We start from the raw sequence: 19,572 nt of genomic DNA, 5'->3' as shown, positions 1-19,572 counted from the left end.
ATTAGAATCCAGCTGCATATAGCTTCTTCAAAATATCAGAGAATTTTTAAGTTTATCATAAGCCAGTTAGAACCAGTATTGGTTAGATTGATTAGAACCTATCTCTAAGACTTTTCTAAAAGAGCTCAAAATTGTGATAGAGCTTTTAAAGTGTTACTTGAGTTGGGATTTGGGGATTGGACATGAATGGAAACTTTCAGAGGGAATAATGACTGTAAGTCAGAGAAGTTCCAAAAATCTATTCAAAGTTTTGGATGGTTTTCTGTAAGCAATAGAGCATGTTCTACACCCAGAAGTTGTCTCTCTGAATTGAGTCTTACTCTTGAATGGGAATGCCTTTCCCCATCTAAGTTGACATTGTATTCAATTGAAATAAACTTAACTAGAAAAAAAGCAATCTGACAGTAAAACAACAGCACTTGCAGAGTTTGTCATTTTACTAGTAGTTATATTCATGAATTCCTCAAGGCAGACAAGCCTGTATCTTCATGGTTTTATTCAAACATTCATTGATTCTGCTTTTATTGAACCATCTCTGCTAACCTCTGCATTTCCAGTCTCCCAACAAGAAACTCAAATATCCATATTGAAGTTTTAAGTTATTGTCCAAACTAAAAACTCATTGCTGAATGAAACTTGGGAGAGAACATGCAGGAACAGGGATGATACTACTGTTAGTGTGTTTGGTTTTTACATGCCCTAGGCAGGTATCATTTAAAGAATGTTTTCCTCCTGAACCAGTTATTACTTGCTTTTGAGAGAAGCAGTACAGGAAGAGATAGACAAATAAATATGTATTGTTATTCATATTTTTGTAATTATATATCTTTTACTGAAAGCTATGATACCTGCATAACATAACAAAGAGTAACATTTTTGTTTGTATGCCAGTACCCACAGGACAAGACGAAAGATGTCAAAATGCCTGCAGAGCTGCGAATTAACATTTGGCTGGGGCTCAGTGCAGTTGAAAAGAAGTTTAATAGCTTTGCAGAGGGAACGTTCAGTGTTTTTGCAGAAATGGTATGTCCATCATTGCTTTCTTACATTAAACTTGGATGTGAGTGTTGGGAATTCGATGCAGTTGGAGCTCTTTTGAATTTCTTTGCGTGCCGGACAGAAAAAGAGCGTAGTGTTTATTGTAAGGAAACAAGTAGGACCCATTCAAGGCAATTAATGATCAAGTCCATTGTGCCCATCAGATGAACTTCAACAGACCAGATTCTCAACTGGTTAGTCAGGTACAAATCTAGTTAACTCCAGTGATTTCAAATACATTTATTTTAGATTTTATCAGTGTAATTAAGATTGAGATCCAAACTATTGTGTTTTGGCATGTGAATAATCCTTTTCTTTTTTTTTTTCTAATTGTTTCTTCACTTCTACAAATTACACTTGAATACAAGTGGTTTTGCTTAATAATGGTTCTTTTGTAGCAGCGGAAAATTTACTGTTGCTGACAAAATGTTATCATACAATAACATTTCAATGAGAAGAGTTAACAAATTCAGAATACAAATGCTTGATATAGTCCCACAGCATATAACAGAGGTTGTGGATGGTAATGATAAGCAGCAGGTGTTTTATATGCCGCATTACTTAATGGTGCATATAATCCAGTATCAGTAAAATAGCTAATGAAAATACATTTTTACTGTGATTTCACTGCTGCTCCTATACTTAAATATTTAGTAGTGCTGTACTAAGGCACTTAAAGCAATAGGTGTTCAAAGCCATTATTTCAGTATACAGTTTAAAAGGCTATTGAATGTTTCATTTGTTGGTCTTCAACAATAAATAGATACTTTTTTCCTCCTAAAAGCTGTTTCTGTTTATTATTCCTAAATAATAATTGGATTTTTGCTTTCTTCCCACGCAGTATGAAAATCAGGCTCTCCTTTTTGGAAAGTGGGGTACCTCAGGACTTGTTGGTCGCCACAAGTTTTCCGATGTCACAGGAAAAATCAAACTGAAAAGAGAATACTTTCTTCCCCCAAAAGGCTGGGACTGGGAAGGAGAATGGATGGTTGATCCTGAAAGAAGGTCAGATTTTTTTAATTTTATGCAGGCAGGAGTAAAGGCATTTGTGGTTATGAGTTAAAGCTCCTCTCTGTTTTCTTGGATGAGAAAGGGATTTTAAGCTGAATGTTCCAGGGCAGCAAAAAACCCGCCAGTAGTCAAAGCTAGTTAATAGTGCTGAAATTAACATTACCTTTTTTAAAAAGTAAAACAAAACAGGCAACAGAAAGAAAACATCCATTCCTAAGAACTAACTTATGGTTTTGCAGTCCCCATGTTACGATGGCTATATTGCTTATATTCTCTGGGTCTCAGTGCTTCATCTTTTCAAAAGGGGTAATAATAATATTTCACGCCAAGGAAGCTACCACGAGGCTTACACGTGTCTGTGTGAGACTCACAGATCATGCTGTGATGGTTTCAGAGAAGACCCTTGGAGTACTGGATCTTCCCTGGATAACCCTGGCGTCTAGTATAAATCCGCAGTTCATGCTGTAGTAACACCATTTGCAGGGGTATTCACAAACACTGGATGGTATTTTGTGTTTATTTCATTAAATATATATAGATGCAATGTACGTTTCATTTCATTTCATTGAAAAGTTCCATTGCCATCGCTAAACAACTGACAGAGATTATTTCTCAGACTGACTCAAGACACTTTTTTTCAGTAGAAGGCTGTGGTACCATGTGGCAGCTCCTCCCCTGGCAGACCAAATTAATGAAGTGTCAGTCCTTCTTCAGCTCCAGCAGGTTCAGCCTTTCTCTGCCAGAGGTTTTCAGCTCTGGAGTTGTGCCAGTCCAACTGTGTTGCCACACTTAAAACCAGACTGGGAACATTATTTGTTTCATAAACAAAACCAGCATGAGAAAGAGACTGTTTTCTTTCTTCCTAAAAGAAAATATTTAGCCCATTTTAAATTCTTGTGTTCTGATGATGAAAAAGATACTGAACTGTTGCAATAGAAAAGCTGTGCGTGAAAAATATGTTCTATTATTTGATCCATTTTAGAATTTTATCAGTTATAGGTGTGAATGGATGGGGTTTTTATATGAAATCAATAGTTTTGTGAATAAGATGACATTAAGAAATTGCATCAAATCCTGTTGAAATGCATATTTCTGCCATGCAGCTGCTTCCACTGGAAGCTGATCTGTGTCTCGATTTGTCCAGCAACTGGCAGTGTGGAGCACACTTTGGTGCCTTCTGAACCACAGTGAACCACCAAAGGATAGCAAAGGGCTTTTATCTGATTTAATGTTCTCCTATTTCTTTCACTTGCAGAGTGGAAAAATATTAGCCAACTGATTGCTTGCCTTGTCAACAGCATAAATGGAACCGAAATTAAGTACATTGCCAAATTTTAGTGTATACATAGATGCATGTGCTTTAGAGATGCATATAATTTATACACAGTCCATGTCTCCTACAGTTAAATTTATGATGTTTTTTCTTTCTCCCACAGGATGTATTGAAAGCAGATCTTGAATAAAACAGCAGTTAAACATTCCCGCTAGTCATTCATATTTATGAGTAATGTTCTTCCTATTGCTTACCACTACTGGAATTTCTTCAGTGTTTTTTTTCAAAGTTTCCTTTGTATAGCCGGACAATCCAGAATACCCCCATGTGTGCACATTCTGTACTATGCTTCTGTATGTTTTCTGTAGTGAACTAAAACGGGTTTTATTCATTATTGTGTTTTTTTGGGGTTTTTTTGATATGCAGTCTGCTGACTGAAGCTGATGCTGGTCATACTGAGTTTACTGATGAAGTATATGAAAATGAGAGTCGCTATCCTGGAGGGGAATGGAAAGCATCTGAGGAGAGTTTCACAGATGTGGTGAGAGTTAAATTCCACTCTGGATAAGTAAAGTTTTAAGAGAAGGAGTACTATGTTTTGCTACACTGTGTATTCACTACTAATGCAGAAAACTGTTATTTTCCCTTACATAAAAGAATGGAGAAAAAGCTCCACCCCCACGTGAATTCACATGTCCTTTTGGATGGGTGTGGGAAGATGATGCTTGGAAATCCGATTTAAATCGAGCAGTGGATGAACAAGGTAAGATTTACTGTTGATCTGCTGATATTAGGACAATCTGCTGTAGTTCATAAGGAAAGAAGACACGTGTCAAAACTATAGCAATATTCTGGGGGTGATATTGGTTGCCCTATGGAAAAATATGAAGGAAATATTTGGATAAAGTTGCTTAAGGAATCAGATAATATAACATTGACAGAGTGTTCACTGTCTGCATCTGTTCCTTTAAATGACAAGCTTCTGGAGTCACAAGAGTGCACAGAACATTTGACTCTTATTTAAAATTAAGCATTAAATTTTCCTGCAGTGTAGTGTGAAAATGTGATGTCAACATCTGAGAAAACAAAAATGCAAAGAAAAGAACTTGAAATTTATTGTATCTGTTTTAATGTTGAGATTTTTATTGTCACAGATATTAGAACACAGCATCATTATAAAATGTCATCATGCCCCCAGTGTACCTACCTCTGTAGGTACAGTCACTCTATTCCCCATGCTTTTCTTCTTTGCATCTCGCTCATATTTCTGAAAATACCCCGACTCATCAATTCTCTTTTAGGGTGGGAATATGGAATTACTATTCCTCCAGACACTAAACCCAAGTCATGGGTTGCTGCAGAGAAAATGTACCACACACATCGACGACGAAGACTGGTGCGGAAACGGAGGAGGGAGCTGTCTGAGGGAGCGACAGCAGGAAGGGTAAGAAAGGAGAGATCCAGCCAGGGGCCTGCACACTGTAACAATTTAAGGGTTTTGGTTTGTTTCTTTTTTATATCTGCATGAGATTACTCATTTCCTGAGTGAAGAAAAAATGTAATAGCAACCAAAAAAAAAATCTAGAAAGCCTTTTATATTTTCATCACATTCCCTTTCTTTATCTTTTTGTACATTGATGTTTCTAGCTTTGGTTTATAAGGAGGTTTTTAGGCCTTCCAGAGGAAATGCTGCATTTTTTCACTGCAGTTACACAACACTGTGGATAACATGAATTTATGTCTTCAAGGGAAGGTCATCATATGAAGATCAAGAAGGATGGGAATATGCTTCCTTGATTGGCTGGAAATTTCACTGGGAGCAACGCAGTTCTGATACTTTTCGTCGAAGACGATGGAGACGAAAAATGGCTCCCTCAGAGACACATGGTGCTGCAGCTATCTTTAAACTTGAAGGTGCTTTGGTAAGGGACAGAGTATCAAAAACATCTTTCAAAGGTCGACCTGTTAATTTGCAGTAAATAAACAAATATATCAGACATTTTAGCCCCTGAATTGTTAAACTAGTGTATAACTAAGATGCTAATACAGTGTATATTGTTTAAATTTTTTAGTTGGAAGGGGACCATTAAAGTTGGGGTAGAGATTCTTGTATTATTACTAATTTTGTATATTTTTATTACATGTGCAGTATTATATATCACATTATATATAATTTATGTTTCATATTTTTAAAATGCTAATTAGTACTTTATTTTCCAAACTATTTTTATTTTTGCATTATGGGGGATTTAGCCCAAAAAGCAAATTACTAGATGAGCCTCCTGTAAGTGAAGTGAAAAGATAGCTCAGTCTTTTCATGCTTATAATTTAGATGTTTTAACATCAGCACAAAAAACAACAGGCTTGGAAAAAGTTGCCCCTGATGAATATTTGCTTGTATAAACAACCAAACACAAGAAAAGATAGGAAAAAAAACCAAACCAAAAAAACCCCAAAAAACAAAAAACCAAGAAAAGAAAATAAAGTGTTGAAGACACCAGAATTTCATATGACACAGATGGATGAGCAGAATGCAGTTACTCCTCAAGTTTTGAGGTTAACACAGCATCACAAATAACCTCTATTTACCAAAATAGAAACTATAGCAAATAATGTGAGAAGGTTCCTTTGTTTTTATAAAATACATAACAATTCTGAGTCTAAAGCATTAACAAAATTTCACACTTTTTTCTTGGTTTGTTTCTCTGTTTTGCATCAAATGTTGACCAAGGATCCACTGATAGCATTTTCTTTCTCCAGTTAATTTGGTTGCTCCAAGTTTAGTAATTCCTATTTTAGTTTCACTTACAGCTATAGTTCCTGGGGTAGTGCTGGGATAAAGCCTGAGAGCACAGTGCAGAAGACCTGTGACCTTTCCTCCACTGTGAGCTGATAGGTAGCTAGTACATCTCTGGAAAGAAGACATTCTGGAAGTAAGATGAAATGACTACATAGGATTTCTGCAGAGCTTTAACTGGCAACAGGAAATGACCTCTGGACATGAGTAAACATCTTGTAAAGTGCATTTCCTTACAGAAGTAAATTTCTTCTTGTGCTGGAAGAGAGATGGAAACCCATAAATTCCCCCACATAATCCATTTCTATCAAGTTCCTTCTATGTGTGTAAATACTCAATAACTTTTCTCTGTATGTAATTTCAGGGAGCAGACAACAGTGTTGATGATGGAGAAGGGAAGAGTTCAGACAAAACCAAGGAGTCAGCTACAACGGTGTTTGGTGCCAATACACCAATGGTTTCCTGCTATTTTGACAGTAGGTTTTTTAACAATTCCTTTCTCAAAAATGTTGTCTGTTTCCATCTAGCTCAGTGTGCCTTCTGTAGTAATTACTATCAGACCCTTGACTGGACACTATTTGGGTTATTAAAGAAAAATTACAGTTAGTCATTTCAGTATGTCAGTCCACTGTCACACAGCTATTTTTAAAACATGTATGGGACAGGAATTTTAATGCTAAATTTAACTTTTTTGTTGGTTCAGGTCACTTAACCAGCTCAGTGCAATGCCTGGCCCAGAGGAAGCAGTACCATGTAGTTGAGTTGGCAAAGTGAACACAACTGTATCTTTGCCAACCTGGATGGGTTTTAATTTCTTTGTAATCACTAATATGAATCACAAAAGCAGGGATGTTGAGATGGGAGCCACCACTGCTAGTTAACAGGAATAGAGGCCAATCCTGGGGCTTAATATCCTTTTTGAGGAGCTCTGACTGGACATTTGTCTTTATTTGAACTCTGCAGAATTTGATCAACCTGCTGAGAACAGATGTCTATATCTTAAATGTTTCAGAACCTCGGGAACATTGTTGAAGTTTCTTTTTAATAATGACCATGGCTGGAGGAAACTGGCAATTTTTCTTGCCAGAGGTCAGAGTTTTCAGCCCAATGAGGCTACATAGAGGCTCAGATTTTTTCAAGGGCTGAAAAGGTTACACCTGATATCTTTTAAAGAAAAGCTGTAGTAACTTAGCCCCACACTGTCCTGGGTTTGGGCCACTCACATCTTCTTTTTAAACTATTCCACCTAAAATGCAGTGGTTCATTTTTTAAAATCTTTTAACCAAAGAGACAGAGCTGCAATTGGAATAACTTTCTAGGCTAAGAGCTAAAAATGTGAAACACCCGGGACCTTGGAAGTGCTGTACTGAATGCTTAAATTAAGCAAAGGAGTGCCCAGTTTCTGATTCTCTGGATGAGCTAGATTATCACACTGTTTCAAACAGAGATTTTTGAATAGAAGGATTTTTAGATGATGGTATGGTGAAAAAAGCCCAAATAGCATTAGTGGTTGTTTTTTTTTAATTTCTGCTTTGTGTTGGAACAAATATTCTCAGGTGCTAGTTCATTGGTATTAATACACTCATCAGCAAAAATGTTACTACAGTGCTTGTGTTAAAATGTGTAAGGCGTTTGTATAAACTCAAAATATCTTCATCACAGAAAAGAAGCCTGTATAATGCAGCTGAACTGGTTTTATTTATTTGATACAGGAGTATATACTTACCACCTTCGTTGTTACATCTACCAGGCAAGAAACCTCATGGCTTTAGACAAAGACAGTTTTTCAGGTATGGAAAAATCCTTCCAAAGGTGCAGAAAACCCACTTTTGCCATGAACTTGTAGCTTGATTTATTTGGATGTAGAAAATCTTAATTCCTTAAGGCCTGTGTGTAGGTCCCAGCTACTGAAACAATGCTGTAAAGAAAGTCTCAACTTTATTACATATGATCCAAATTTGGTTCCTATTGGCCCAGAGGCTGCTACAAACAAAGTGCTCTGTATGTCCCGTACCAGCTGCTGCCTGTGAATTCTCAGTGAGGGAATTGGATTTCAGACGCGGTCTGAATTTCCCATGACCAGGCCCTTCCTTTCGCCTTGGATTCTCCTTCTAACTAAAGCCTACATGCAGTTTTGTCCTGCAGGAAGCTTGCAGAAAAGCAAGGATGAAAAAAGCTGGGTGTTTTCTTCATTAGTTATGTCACCAGCTGTCTCTCAGTGTGCAGTGTTTTATATTAATTCATTACAGAAATAAACTTTCAGAACACTACACTGTGCCTTACTGATAAGCATGTCTTTTATTTGTTTATGCATGTTTATTTCCAGCTCTTAGGTATTCCAACAGTGTGGTGTCCATCTGGCATCTTTGTAGTCAGGCTAATACCCAGTTTTCAAGTTTTGCTAATTCAAATCAAAATTTCACTGGAAATTCACAGAACAATTGAATTTAGATTGTGTAATAATATGACTTTACACTTCCTTTAAGGAAGTTCAGCAAAAGACAAAGCTGAAATGAATTTTCTTTCTCTATTACCCTCTGTTTGCATCCTTCTTTTTCTCCCTGTAATTAAGTGTAATGCCTCTGTTACAGAAGACATAGTGCTTTTCAAGTTTTAGTGATAGAGCTCTCTGTGTGAGTTTGTTCTTATTTCAATATGCAGCACTTAAAAGCAATGCAAAGAAACAATTACAAATGCCTCTAAATTGCATATGGATAATTCAGGACAGGGGCCTCAGATGCAGTCATACATAAATTAGCTCATCTACATTTTATTTTCCTCTAAAATTAGTTTGAAGAATTAGCCAAATTTTGTAAAACTCTGATCGTGTACCTTGTCAGAATCAATTGAAACTGACCTAAAGATAACCTTTAAAATTGCCTTTAGTCCTTAGTAATTGCAATTTGTACAGGAAACATTAATGACCATCATCAGATACCTTCTACAGAGCTCTTGATGATTTAAAGGCTTGCAAAATACTGGGCCTAGAGCACTTCAATCATTCAGCTGTTTCACAAGAAGAGGTTGCTATAAATAAGCATGTTTGAAATCTAACCATGATCTGAGCAATATAGCCTGGGAGAATTTGTTGTTTGGCAACTAGTCAGAACTTGAATTCTTTTTTTCTATTATTTATGAGGCTGTACAGTTCTGTATCAATGGAGACAACAAAAATAGTTTCTATGGACAAGATTTAAGACAAGATTAGTATAAACAGTGTTTCACTTTAGTTTTCTGGTTCTCTTTCTGCTTTGCAAGATATTTTTTCATTTTCATTTATTACTCTGTTAATCAAGCCTTGTATAAAGGAAGTGATTTAGTAATCAAATGGAAATTGCTCTATTAAATGTAAATTATGTATATGAGTTCATTTTTGTTTTACATAGAATGGCTTATAGAACTGTTAACAACAGTAGAAAAATAACATATTATATTTGATGAAAAATGTGCTTGTGTGCCTTACGGCTTGATGTGGTTTTGTTTGTGTGTAACTCCGTGCTTTCAATCTTTGTATGATATTTCAGATCCATATGCTCATGTTTCTTTCCTCCATCAAAGCAAAACAACTGAGATCATTCATTCAACTCTAAATCCTACATGGGACCAAACTCTCATATTTAATGAAATTGAGATCTATGGGGACCCACAGTCAATAGCCCAAAACCCACCTAATGTCGTTATTGAACTTTTTGACAGTGACCAAGTGGTAGGTGAAATCTTTTTACCCTGATTGCTTTTAATTTATTTATATTTGTTGACAGTACACTAATGGTCATTTTTGCTATTTTTGGTTGCAGGGTAAAGACGAATTCCTTGGAAGAAGTGTTTGTTCACCCATGGTCAAGTTAATCCCAGAAGACGACATCACACCGAAACTGCTCTGGTATCCTGTAATAAATAATGGCAAAGCTAGTGGAGACATTCTTTTTGCTGCAGAACTTATTTTGAGAGACAAGGTATATATTTCTTTTTTGTATGTATGTGTCATATACAGCATATATTCTTTCATGGTGAGACATTATGGGAAGATCTGTCTTAGTACTTGCAAGGTATTTCATTTAAGAAAGATGAGAGAAACTAATATTCATGTTTTTGTCTTAACAGGGTGGTACCAACCTTCCAATTCTTCCATCACAAAGGGCACCAATGCTTTACATGGTCCCTCAAGGAATCAGACCAGTAGTTCAACTCACTGCTGTTGAGGTATGGTTACTCTTAAACTAACTGAATACAAGTGCAGTCTTCTCATCCTCCAGACAGAAAGTTTGTGCATTTACTTACAGAAAACAAACAAACAAAAAGTTATACTGAGAAATACTCTTTTCTCTAAATGTTTGTGAATGACACTGTTTCCGTTAATCTTCCTGGAACTAAAACATTGAAATATTTTGCCAGACACATATTATTATAGAAAAGATTTCATTTCTTCTTTCCTACTTTTGAGTGTTACATTAAGCATATTTCTATCCCTTCCCGCTTCTGCTTATATTGGATTTCATTTTACAGATTCTGGCCTGGGGGTTGCGGAACATGAAAAACTACCAACTGGCACCTGTTATGTCTCCAAGTCTAATTGTTGAATGTGGGGGTGAAATGGTGGAGTCTGTGGTGATCAAAAACCTCAAAAAGACACCGAATTTTCCATCCTCTGTTCTCTTCATGAAAGTTGTACGTTACAAAAACCTTTATTTCAGCTATCTATAGTAAAATAAGTTCCTCCATAGTTTTAAAGGTCAAGGAATTGTTCTGAGTAGAAAAACTCACAAATCCTTTTTTGATTTACTATGAGCAATTTACGAGCCTGAAAACTGTAATAAAGATCCTGTAAACATGTCTTTACAGTCACTGGTAGGTTGCACAAACTTATATGCACAATCCAGTGCAGTATATATTTTTTTATTTGAAAAGGCATCAATTTACCTACAGATGTTGGGCTACTTCCTTATTGCTAGGATGGGTGCTGTGCAAGAGTCAAGAAATTTCAGGATTTGGGGCAATTATTCTTACTGACATTTATTGACTGTTTGAAATGTTGACTATGAAAACTATAGAAGTTTTCATTCACCATACAGCCATAGAACACAGGGGTTCAATAATAAATAAATGACGTAACAGCTCTGATTTATGGGGGAAATCTTTATTCTTTCTTTTTCTTCTGTTTGCATAGTTAAAAAAAAAAAAACAAACCTGTCTAACTTTCTATTTTTAGCTTTTACCCAAAGAGGAGCTATACAGTCCATCTCTTGTTATTAAAGTAATAGACCACAGACCATTTGGACGGAAGCCCATCGTGGGACAATGTACCATTGATTTACTGGAAAGCTTTCGCTGTGACCCCTACGCTACTAAACAGGACATTGCACCACAACTGAAAGGTAGAAAGTTGGAAAATAAAAAGTTCTACTTTCTTGTGAGATGCTAGAATTACCTGCCTGTTTACTCTGACTGCTGTACTGATGAATAGCCATCTCATATTGAGTACTTAGGTGGAGATAATGATATCTGAAAGGAAAAACATCTAACAGAGAGTATTAATTACTGTAACATTCTATGAAGCATAAGAGGGCAAAATGCAAAGGGGAGTCCACTCTTGGACTTTTGCTCACTCCCTGAAGTTCCTCTTTAGGATCAACTTGGAAGTTAACTGCCTGCAGATCACCTCAGCACTAGTGCCAAAGAAATGATCCAGTATTCCAGCAAATATGGTCTGAATACAATGGTGACATCTCCTCTACATTTTTTCAAGTTTTACTCTTACTTTTAATTTTAATTCGATATATGAAAAGTTTGCATATCCTGCACAAAAGTATTTTGTTTGTTTTTAGTAAAAAGTGGCAATGAATTATTTTATATCATCTGTAACTGTCTGGATTTAAATCTGATGAAACTGTTTAGTAAGGTATTTTTCCTGTAACACATTGCCTTAATAAAACCTTTGGCTTACAGTTAGTCTGCTCTCTGCTGCACCTCGCCAGGACACAGTAATTGATATGGAAGACACACAGCCACTGCTAACAGCTCAGGTAATCTTTGAAATTTGATGCTTGACTTTGTTCTTAAGATCTCTGATTTCTGAGGAGCTATCTAGACAGCAAAATTGTCAGAAACACATGCAACCCTCTGGAAAACCAGATGGGAGAAAGTTACTTGGTGACAGGAAAGCAAAGAAAATTTGTTAATAATTTTAATCTTTGTTTTCATATAGTATACACCAAACTATAGCATTTTGTCCTTGGTCAAATTCACCAGTAGCTTAAGCATTCATTCACTTGTTCAACAGCTACTGAAAGTATGTGATAGAACATCCCCCAGTTCCCAATGCTGGTGGTTGAGCAGCCTGATTTTGCACAGACTGACCAGGTCTAGCTGAAGGAGTTATAAGTAGGTGTATGCTCTGGTCCTTCAGCCCTTCATTTTATCACACTCATTTCTTAGCCAAAATTTCTTACCTTGAAGCCATCCAAACCCAATACCACTGAAACAATTTTTTCTGCACTAACACTTCTTTTCCTTTTCTGTTGTGCCTTGTCTCTTTACTGCTCTGATTCTTTCGGGACCACCACAATACAGTTTTACTTTCCAGGTAAAAACTAATTCTGCTTATAGACTTTTACTCTTGAGTTGAAACATGACTGAAGACAGATTCCAAGCAGTAAATTTTAAAGGAAAAAATGTTAATTCTTTTTGGACTGTAAAATTTTTCCCTTGTCTAGAAGGTGTTTTCATAGATTTCTGATGGCCTGTTACATTAAAGGAAGCAGAGAAGTTATACCCTTTAATATATAGCAATTTTGCAGGCTCTTAATCCACAGTTTTGACTTTTGAAAATGCAAAATATTTTGTTGTTACAGAAGTCCCAAGTTGAATACTATTTAATTTAAACTTTTGAACTTTCTATTTGAGTATTGATTTCCTTGTTCTTACTTCATCTCTTCTTCTTCTTGCCATCATATTCAGACTCTATCATAGACCATGATCTTGTGATTACTGTCATAATACATGTAAATTGTCATTAATATTTAATTTAGAACATTTAGAACATAAAACCTATTTTATCTGAAATAGGTTTTCTCTTCTAATACAAGTAGTATATATTCTAATACTGGTTGGAACGGACAAGTATTATTTTCTTTAAAAATTACAAGGAAAAATACTTAGAAAATATGGAAGACTTTGCACTTCAAAGTCACAAGTAAAATTGATTTTATTTGTGTGGTTCATTTCAACTAAAAAGGGAAAATTTTAAATGTTCATAAGCAGAAACACAACTTTTAGTTTGATATCACTCAAGCCAAACATAACATTAGATACAGTGAAAGCATCCATATTAGAGCAATGAAAACTCAGAACAATCCGAATTGAAAAAAGTAAAACTGTGGAAAGTGTAAGTGCTATGCAGACAACACCCTGAGGACACAAAATGCCAAAATTTCATCAATTACATTCCAATTTCCAGTGTTTAAGCAGTGTGTCAACAGCACTCAGCAAAATGGCTTCTCCAACAACAGTGCATGTATGTACCAAACTGATGCATGCAGGTGACCAGGACGGGTCGGATGGGGAGCAGTGTTAACCTGTGGGGCCTTGAGGGGGTACTTCCCTTGGCAGTTCTGCCAGAGAGAGATTTTGGAGGAGATGATGCTCAAAAGTCCAGTAGGATTAGTTATATTAAGGTATCCTTGTTCTGAAAATCTTACTATGCATATGTGCAATGTGTATGAACTACTAAAAACTTCTTTTGCGTTTCAGCTTACTTAGAATATGTGTGATAAAAGCAAAAAAAATAAACAGGAATTATTTCACTATGCTATTAATATTTAAACTTTGTTTAGAAGTCTACTTCCTGGAAAATAAAATTACAATTAAAAAATTCTATCTGACTTTTCTAGGGATCCACTGCATCACTTAGATTTTTTTTCCATAATTCCAGATGTTTTTTAAAAGATAATAGTTAATTGTTAATGTCTTGATAACTTCATGTATAACAAGCTACAGTGAAGTTACTGGGTACATTTTTAAAAGGACAGTAACAATACATTGTTTTTACCATGTGAATATTTCACTCCAAAATCTCTAACTTGTCGTATGGCATTTATTCTGTCTTTTGGCATTTTGTGAGCACATCCTGATTACAAATTTAGTAACAATAATATCCAAATATTGAAGACTATTATTTGCTCTGGGAATTTTTAAGGAGGATCTTAAGGTTTTGATTTATTTTTCTCCTTAACTACTTCTTTCCAAAACTACCAAGTGCATTATTTGAAGAGACATTTTGAGGTATATTAAGGGAAAAAATTACAAACCCAAAACAGAACCCCTGACTTAAACTCTTCCAACATTACGCGTTGATGAAAGATTCAGAGTTCCACACAGTGTATTTTGTGAAAAGGTATTAAATTTGGTCTTTAAATTATGATTGCATAATTATGCAAGCTAACCTTTACATTGTCAACATTACAAACCAGTATTTAAACAAAGTGAAATTTAAATATCGCAAACTATTCAAAATTACCTCATGAATTCTGCCACTAAGTTTTACAAATCACTAATGATGTTGTTTCCACAAAAAAATTGCTCCAGCTGTCTTTAGAAAATGACAGTCCCATGCTTATCTGATAAGAATATGCTGTATTTATGATTTGAAGGTAGACTAGACTAATAAAATATGATAGACCTGAACATCCCAGCAAAATAATTACTTAAGAGAACAGAAATGGGAGTAAATGAGAATGATATACCAGAGTGATGTCCTGACCTATTGATGCATTTGGCTTGCATTCATAAAATGTTTTGGATATTTCTTCTGCTTTGCACAAAAATTAATTGCTAATGCTTTTAAATGAAAGCACAAGGTATAATGTATAAAAAGTAGCAGAAATTGCACTTGCTAATTGTGGCTTCCGGATGGGATGCATGATGCTTGCTCTTAATGGACTAGTGGGTCATAATTACGGTGTCTGTGATTCAACAGGTGAAGCATTTTGGATTGTGCACATTGTTTTTACACTTATGTGGATAAATCTATAGACACAATTTTTTTTGTTAAACAAAGAACAAAGCACAGGGTAATAATATCTAATAGTCCTAAAAACCCACTTTCTAAAATGTATATATCTATATATATGTATATATGCATGCTCCAATTCAATATCTAGAACATTCTGCTTTTCTGACAGCACAAAAATATCAAGTTAAGCACATGGTGCGTGAATATTCTTCAAAAGCATTTCTAAATTAATAATGTTAGTAACTTACTTTGCATACTTACTGTATTCAAACTCCTAAACATTTAAAGCCTATTTAACTGTATAAAATTCTACAAATCATATCCTTACCATTGCTTTTATTTTGCTCTTTTTTATGACTTGATCTTCATGAGCAGCTCACAGAAAAGGTAATGTATAGTACTTAAAAAAAATCTACACATTGCTTTCTCCAGTTGAAAACCAGTATATCAATACTGCCTACAAATTAGCATTTTAAGCATGTGGGTGAGAACAGTAATCTCTAAAAGTGTTTGATATGAAACCTACAGTGAACTTGTAACATGGTAAATTTAGGAAAAATATGCAAGACTGAAATAGGAAGCCCTATCTATAAAAAAAACCCCCAACAATTCCGAAATAGCCCAAACAAACCCTCACCTTTAATGATCTGCATAATACTTTAAGATTCTCCGTAAATCCAAACAATCTTAAAAAAAAAAAAAAGTCAGATTTACACAGCGGATGAATACTATTCATTCTGTTAATTCACAGAGAATGAATGCTATTTATTACCATTGGAGGTTTGTTTTCAGGGGCAAATTATTATATTATGCAATCCCTGGAAATACAGAAAATAGCACTTTCCTAAACAGTAATTGTCAGACTTAAATAAAAATAGAAAAAACCCACAGAAATACTGTATTAGTAGAATGTATAGATTGCTAGTATCGAGGTGACATGAGGCTTACTGCAGTACTGTTTTTAAGGGGCAAGACTCAACTGCTTTTCAACTGCATTTGGTTAACAATGAGGTAGATCTGCAACTGCCTTAATTATTATATTCTAATTTTCTTTCAGGTAAGGCTTTAATATTACCTAACTGATAATAAGTTTTAGAGTATATTATTTGTTACTATGCTTATTTTCATTATTTCTGCTGTGCAGTATGAAAGGAGAGAGACTTTATCTCCCAATAAAAGCTTTTTTTATTTGCTTTTCTTTAAGGAGGAAGAAATTGTTGATTGGTGGAGCAAATTTTATGCTTCAGTAGGAGAATATGAAAAATGTGGACAGTACATTAAAAAAGGATATGACACTTTAAAGGTATTGCTCAGGATAAAATAAGTTAACATATTTCAGAGTTTATAGGCCCAGGACCTATTCAAAACTGTCCTTTTTTTTTTTTTTTAATGTTCTTCAAAATTTAACTATACATGATTTTCCATAAAGGTTCTTTACTTTACTCATATGATTAAATGAAGGTTTTAAGAATATATCTCAGCTTCTCTTCTACTTAACTGCACTACTAAGAGATGTATTAATAGATTAATCTCACCTTCAGTCAAAGGGAATTTTACTCTTGACTTTTTTGGGTCCCAGGCAGATCCTAACATACACATTAAGAAAGTACGAGCACAGAGAAGCAGTACTTTTACTGTTTGTTGGCTAAAATTTGAAGTGAGGCTACTTTTATTTCTTATCTAATACAGCTAACAAAGAAAGTAAAGGTCAGCTTATTACATGCTACTTACTCTTGTAGCATGCTAAACTCTTGTTTTAACCAAGCCTAAATGAAGCTTTATCGTGTTCTCCAAAACATTGCATTTGCTCCCACTTTGATATGAAATTAGTTCCAAAAGCTTTGGTTCCCTAAAATATTACATCAAATACTTTGCAGTGCCACTGTGGTGAAACTCATATATATGATAATTGCTAAACTTTCCTCTTTTTTTTCTTTTTTTTTTAAGGTGTATGACTGTGAATTGGAAAAAGTACCTGAATTCAATAACTTAACAGACTTCTGTGATACATTTAAACTGTACAGAGGGAAATCTGAGGAGAGTGATGATCCATCAGTGGTCGGGGAATTCAAGGTAAATTTCAAATGGTGGGCAACAGACAAATGCTGGTTGCAGTCTTCTATATGTAAGTGGTTATTTAAGTAGACCTATATTCAAGCATTTCAGCTTAAATATTGGTGTGTCCATTAGCAGGGGCAACAGATATTCCTAACTACTTAGCTTCAGGCCCATCTTTTTCAAGAAAGGTACAGCTACACATTGCTTACGCTAGATGTGCTACGTGTAAATTGAAAAGAAATGTAATTCCTGCTAATGTAATCTTCCCCGGTAACCATGGGACAGAACCTTTCCTGATAACCTCTCAAACAGGACTCAAATTCCAAAAAGCACATTTTTAGAATGATTTTGGAAAAGGTATTTTGTACTATTTCTGTGCTTCTGTGACTTCTGTAGGTTAAAATAATGCTGATGTAGATAAAACCAACCAACCAATCAAAAATCCTCCAAACCTTGAATGATGTTTTTGGAGAGAGAAACAAATACAAAGTATTTCGGGCAAAACTGAGTAATTGTGTTGACATCAAAACAGCTGAATTGAGTTAAATTGTCAAAGGATGTAACTTTGTCTTTTTAGTCTTATCATCCAAAACCCACTAAAACAAAAGACTTTTAAGTCACTGTGGATAAGGCCATAATTTTGCTATTCCTATATAAAACAGAGTGCGTATGTGTAGGATAAATAAGAAAAAACAGACTTAGCAGAGTGACTTTTCCACATTTATCTTGACCATGTCTTTATACCGTTTTCTAGGGCTCGTTTAAGATCTATGCGCTGCCTGACGACCCAGCAATTCCAGCTCCTCCGCGGCAGTTCCGGGAGCTGCCCGACAGCGGGCCCCAGGAGTGCATCGTGAGAATCTACATCATCCGAGCCCTGCAGCTCCAGCCCCAGGACAACAACGGGCTGGTGAGGCTGTTTGCTCTTGTCTGGCAGCTGACTGCTCTCCTATACTTTCAATAAAGTTAGCCTTGATAACTACTTTTTAACAATATTTTTTTTCTTATTTTAAATAGTGTGATCCTTATATAAAAATAACTCTAAGTAAAAAAGTAATTGAAGACAGAGATCATTATGTGCCTAATACCCTCAACCCAATCTTTGGCAGGTAACACACTTTTTTTGTATTTTCAATTTACTGTATTTTAGAATGTTTTCCTAATTTTTAAAGTAAACCATTACTTTAAATATTCAGTGTTCTATTCATAGTTATATACTGACAGTTCATTGTGAGTAAAATTGCATGAGATATTTTCCTTTGAAATCATTGGAAAACACAGATGTTTGGCTAATCCATTGATTTTCTTTGTCATGTGGGTAAATTGCACAAAGTAAAACAATGTATGTATCTTAAAACCAGCCTGTGTTAGGCATATAAGAGTAAAAAAATATGCTTATGGAATATGGAGAAGGTTTTAACTCTGAAAACTAGATAGATCTCACAAGTGATCATCTTAGTATGCATTCCCAGTACACTGGTCTTTCCATCAAAGGTTAATGACACCACTGAAATATATGAATAAAAAACCAGTAGTTAGGAATAAAAAGTGACATCATCTGCATAATTACTGTGAAATTCTGCGTCTGGTTTCGAGTTGTAGGAGGATTTTGATAACTTAGAAGGTTCAGAGAGGAGGACTAGAAGGATTATAAAGGGTTTGAAGAGCATAATTTGTGATGATGCACTACAGGTTTTCAGTTGTTCAGATTATGCAAAGAAATAGACAGCAAAGACACTTGATTACAGACACAAAGTAACTTCCTTCCTCGGTCCAAATTCAAGCTGATGCACAGAAAACATCTAAGTAATACATTGTGCAGAAAGGAAGGAGGTAAGATCCAGAGGAGTAAAAAGGAAATTTTTTATAAGTGCAAATAGAAATTAGAGCATGAAAGATAATTGCTGCTAGATTTATCAGCACTGGAAGCATCCTTTTAATACCTTCTAAAGGCTATTGCTCAAAAATATGCTAGTAAGTGCTTTTTTCAATTTGTATTGTTAAGTTTAAAAATAAGAAGCATTTCTCAAAAGAGCCTTAACGAGGAAATTTTTATGTTTAGAATGTATGAACTCAGCTGCTTCTTGCCTCAAGAAAAGGATCTCAAAATTTCAGTCTATGATTATGATGCATTGACTCGTGATGAAAAAGTGGGTGAAACCATAATTGATCTGGAAAACAGATTCCTTTCTCGATACGGATCTCACTGTGGCATCCCCCAGCAGTACTGGATGTAAGTAATTTTGTCTGTTGAAAATTTTAATCTGTAAGACGTAGTAACCAATCACTAAAAAAAAAATGCTGTGGCTTTTCAAGGGTATTTGTTGTGCTTGTTCTATCATCTAAATTCCAAGTAAATCTTCAGAACAGCCTTCACTGGAAACC

The 19,572-nt window shown here is 35.2% G+C and overlaps 1 protein-coding gene across 3 annotated transcripts in view; it reads left to right on the top strand.

The window, feature by feature from the left end:
- Positions 1-19,572, top strand: part of MYOF (myoferlin) — a 61,352-nt gene that overhangs the window by 35,272 nt on the left and 6,508 nt on the right. For 2 of the 3 annotated variants that reach the window (XM_066191198.1, XM_066191197.1), the window contains 20 exons: positions 892-1,023; positions 1,880-2,043; positions 3,749-3,863; positions 3,980-4,085; positions 4,624-4,766; positions 5,071-5,244; positions 6,484-6,595; positions 7,832-7,909; positions 9,644-9,825; positions 9,917-10,075; positions 10,224-10,322; positions 10,626-10,787; positions 11,329-11,494; positions 12,066-12,142; positions 15,505-15,516; positions 16,334-16,432; positions 17,077-17,202; positions 17,942-18,097; positions 18,205-18,296; positions 19,250-19,420. In XM_066191198.1, the coding sequence (XP_066047295.1) occupies positions 892-1,023; positions 1,880-2,043; positions 3,749-3,863; positions 3,980-4,085; positions 4,624-4,766; positions 5,071-5,244; positions 6,484-6,595; positions 7,832-7,909; positions 9,644-9,825; positions 9,917-10,075; positions 10,224-10,322; positions 10,626-10,787; positions 11,329-11,494; positions 12,066-12,142; positions 15,505-15,516; positions 16,334-16,432; positions 17,077-17,202; positions 17,942-18,097; positions 18,205-18,296; positions 19,250-19,420 (2,525 nt within the window). Of the gene's footprint in view, positions 1-891; positions 1,024-1,879; positions 2,044-3,748; positions 3,864-3,979; positions 4,086-4,623; positions 4,767-5,070; positions 5,245-6,483; positions 6,596-7,831; positions 7,910-9,643; positions 9,826-9,916; positions 10,076-10,223; positions 10,323-10,625; positions 10,788-11,328; positions 11,495-12,065; positions 12,143-13,575; positions 13,633-15,504; positions 15,517-16,333; positions 16,433-17,076; positions 17,203-17,941; positions 18,098-18,204; positions 18,297-19,249; positions 19,421-19,572 lie in introns of all 3 variants that reach the window. The other variant, XM_066191196.1, reaches the window with a different exon arrangement.

Source organism: Chamaea fasciata, unplaced genomic scaffold (genome assembly GCF_029207755.1).
Source record: "Chamaea fasciata isolate MVZ Bird 193981 ecotype frontalis unplaced genomic scaffold, bChaFas1.0.hap1 SCAF_9, whole genome shotgun sequence".
In the NCBI taxonomy this organism is placed as follows: domain Eukaryota; kingdom Metazoa; phylum Chordata; class Aves; order Passeriformes; family Sylviidae; genus Chamaea; species Chamaea fasciata.
This window is presented reverse-complemented; position numbering and strand designations above follow the sequence as displayed.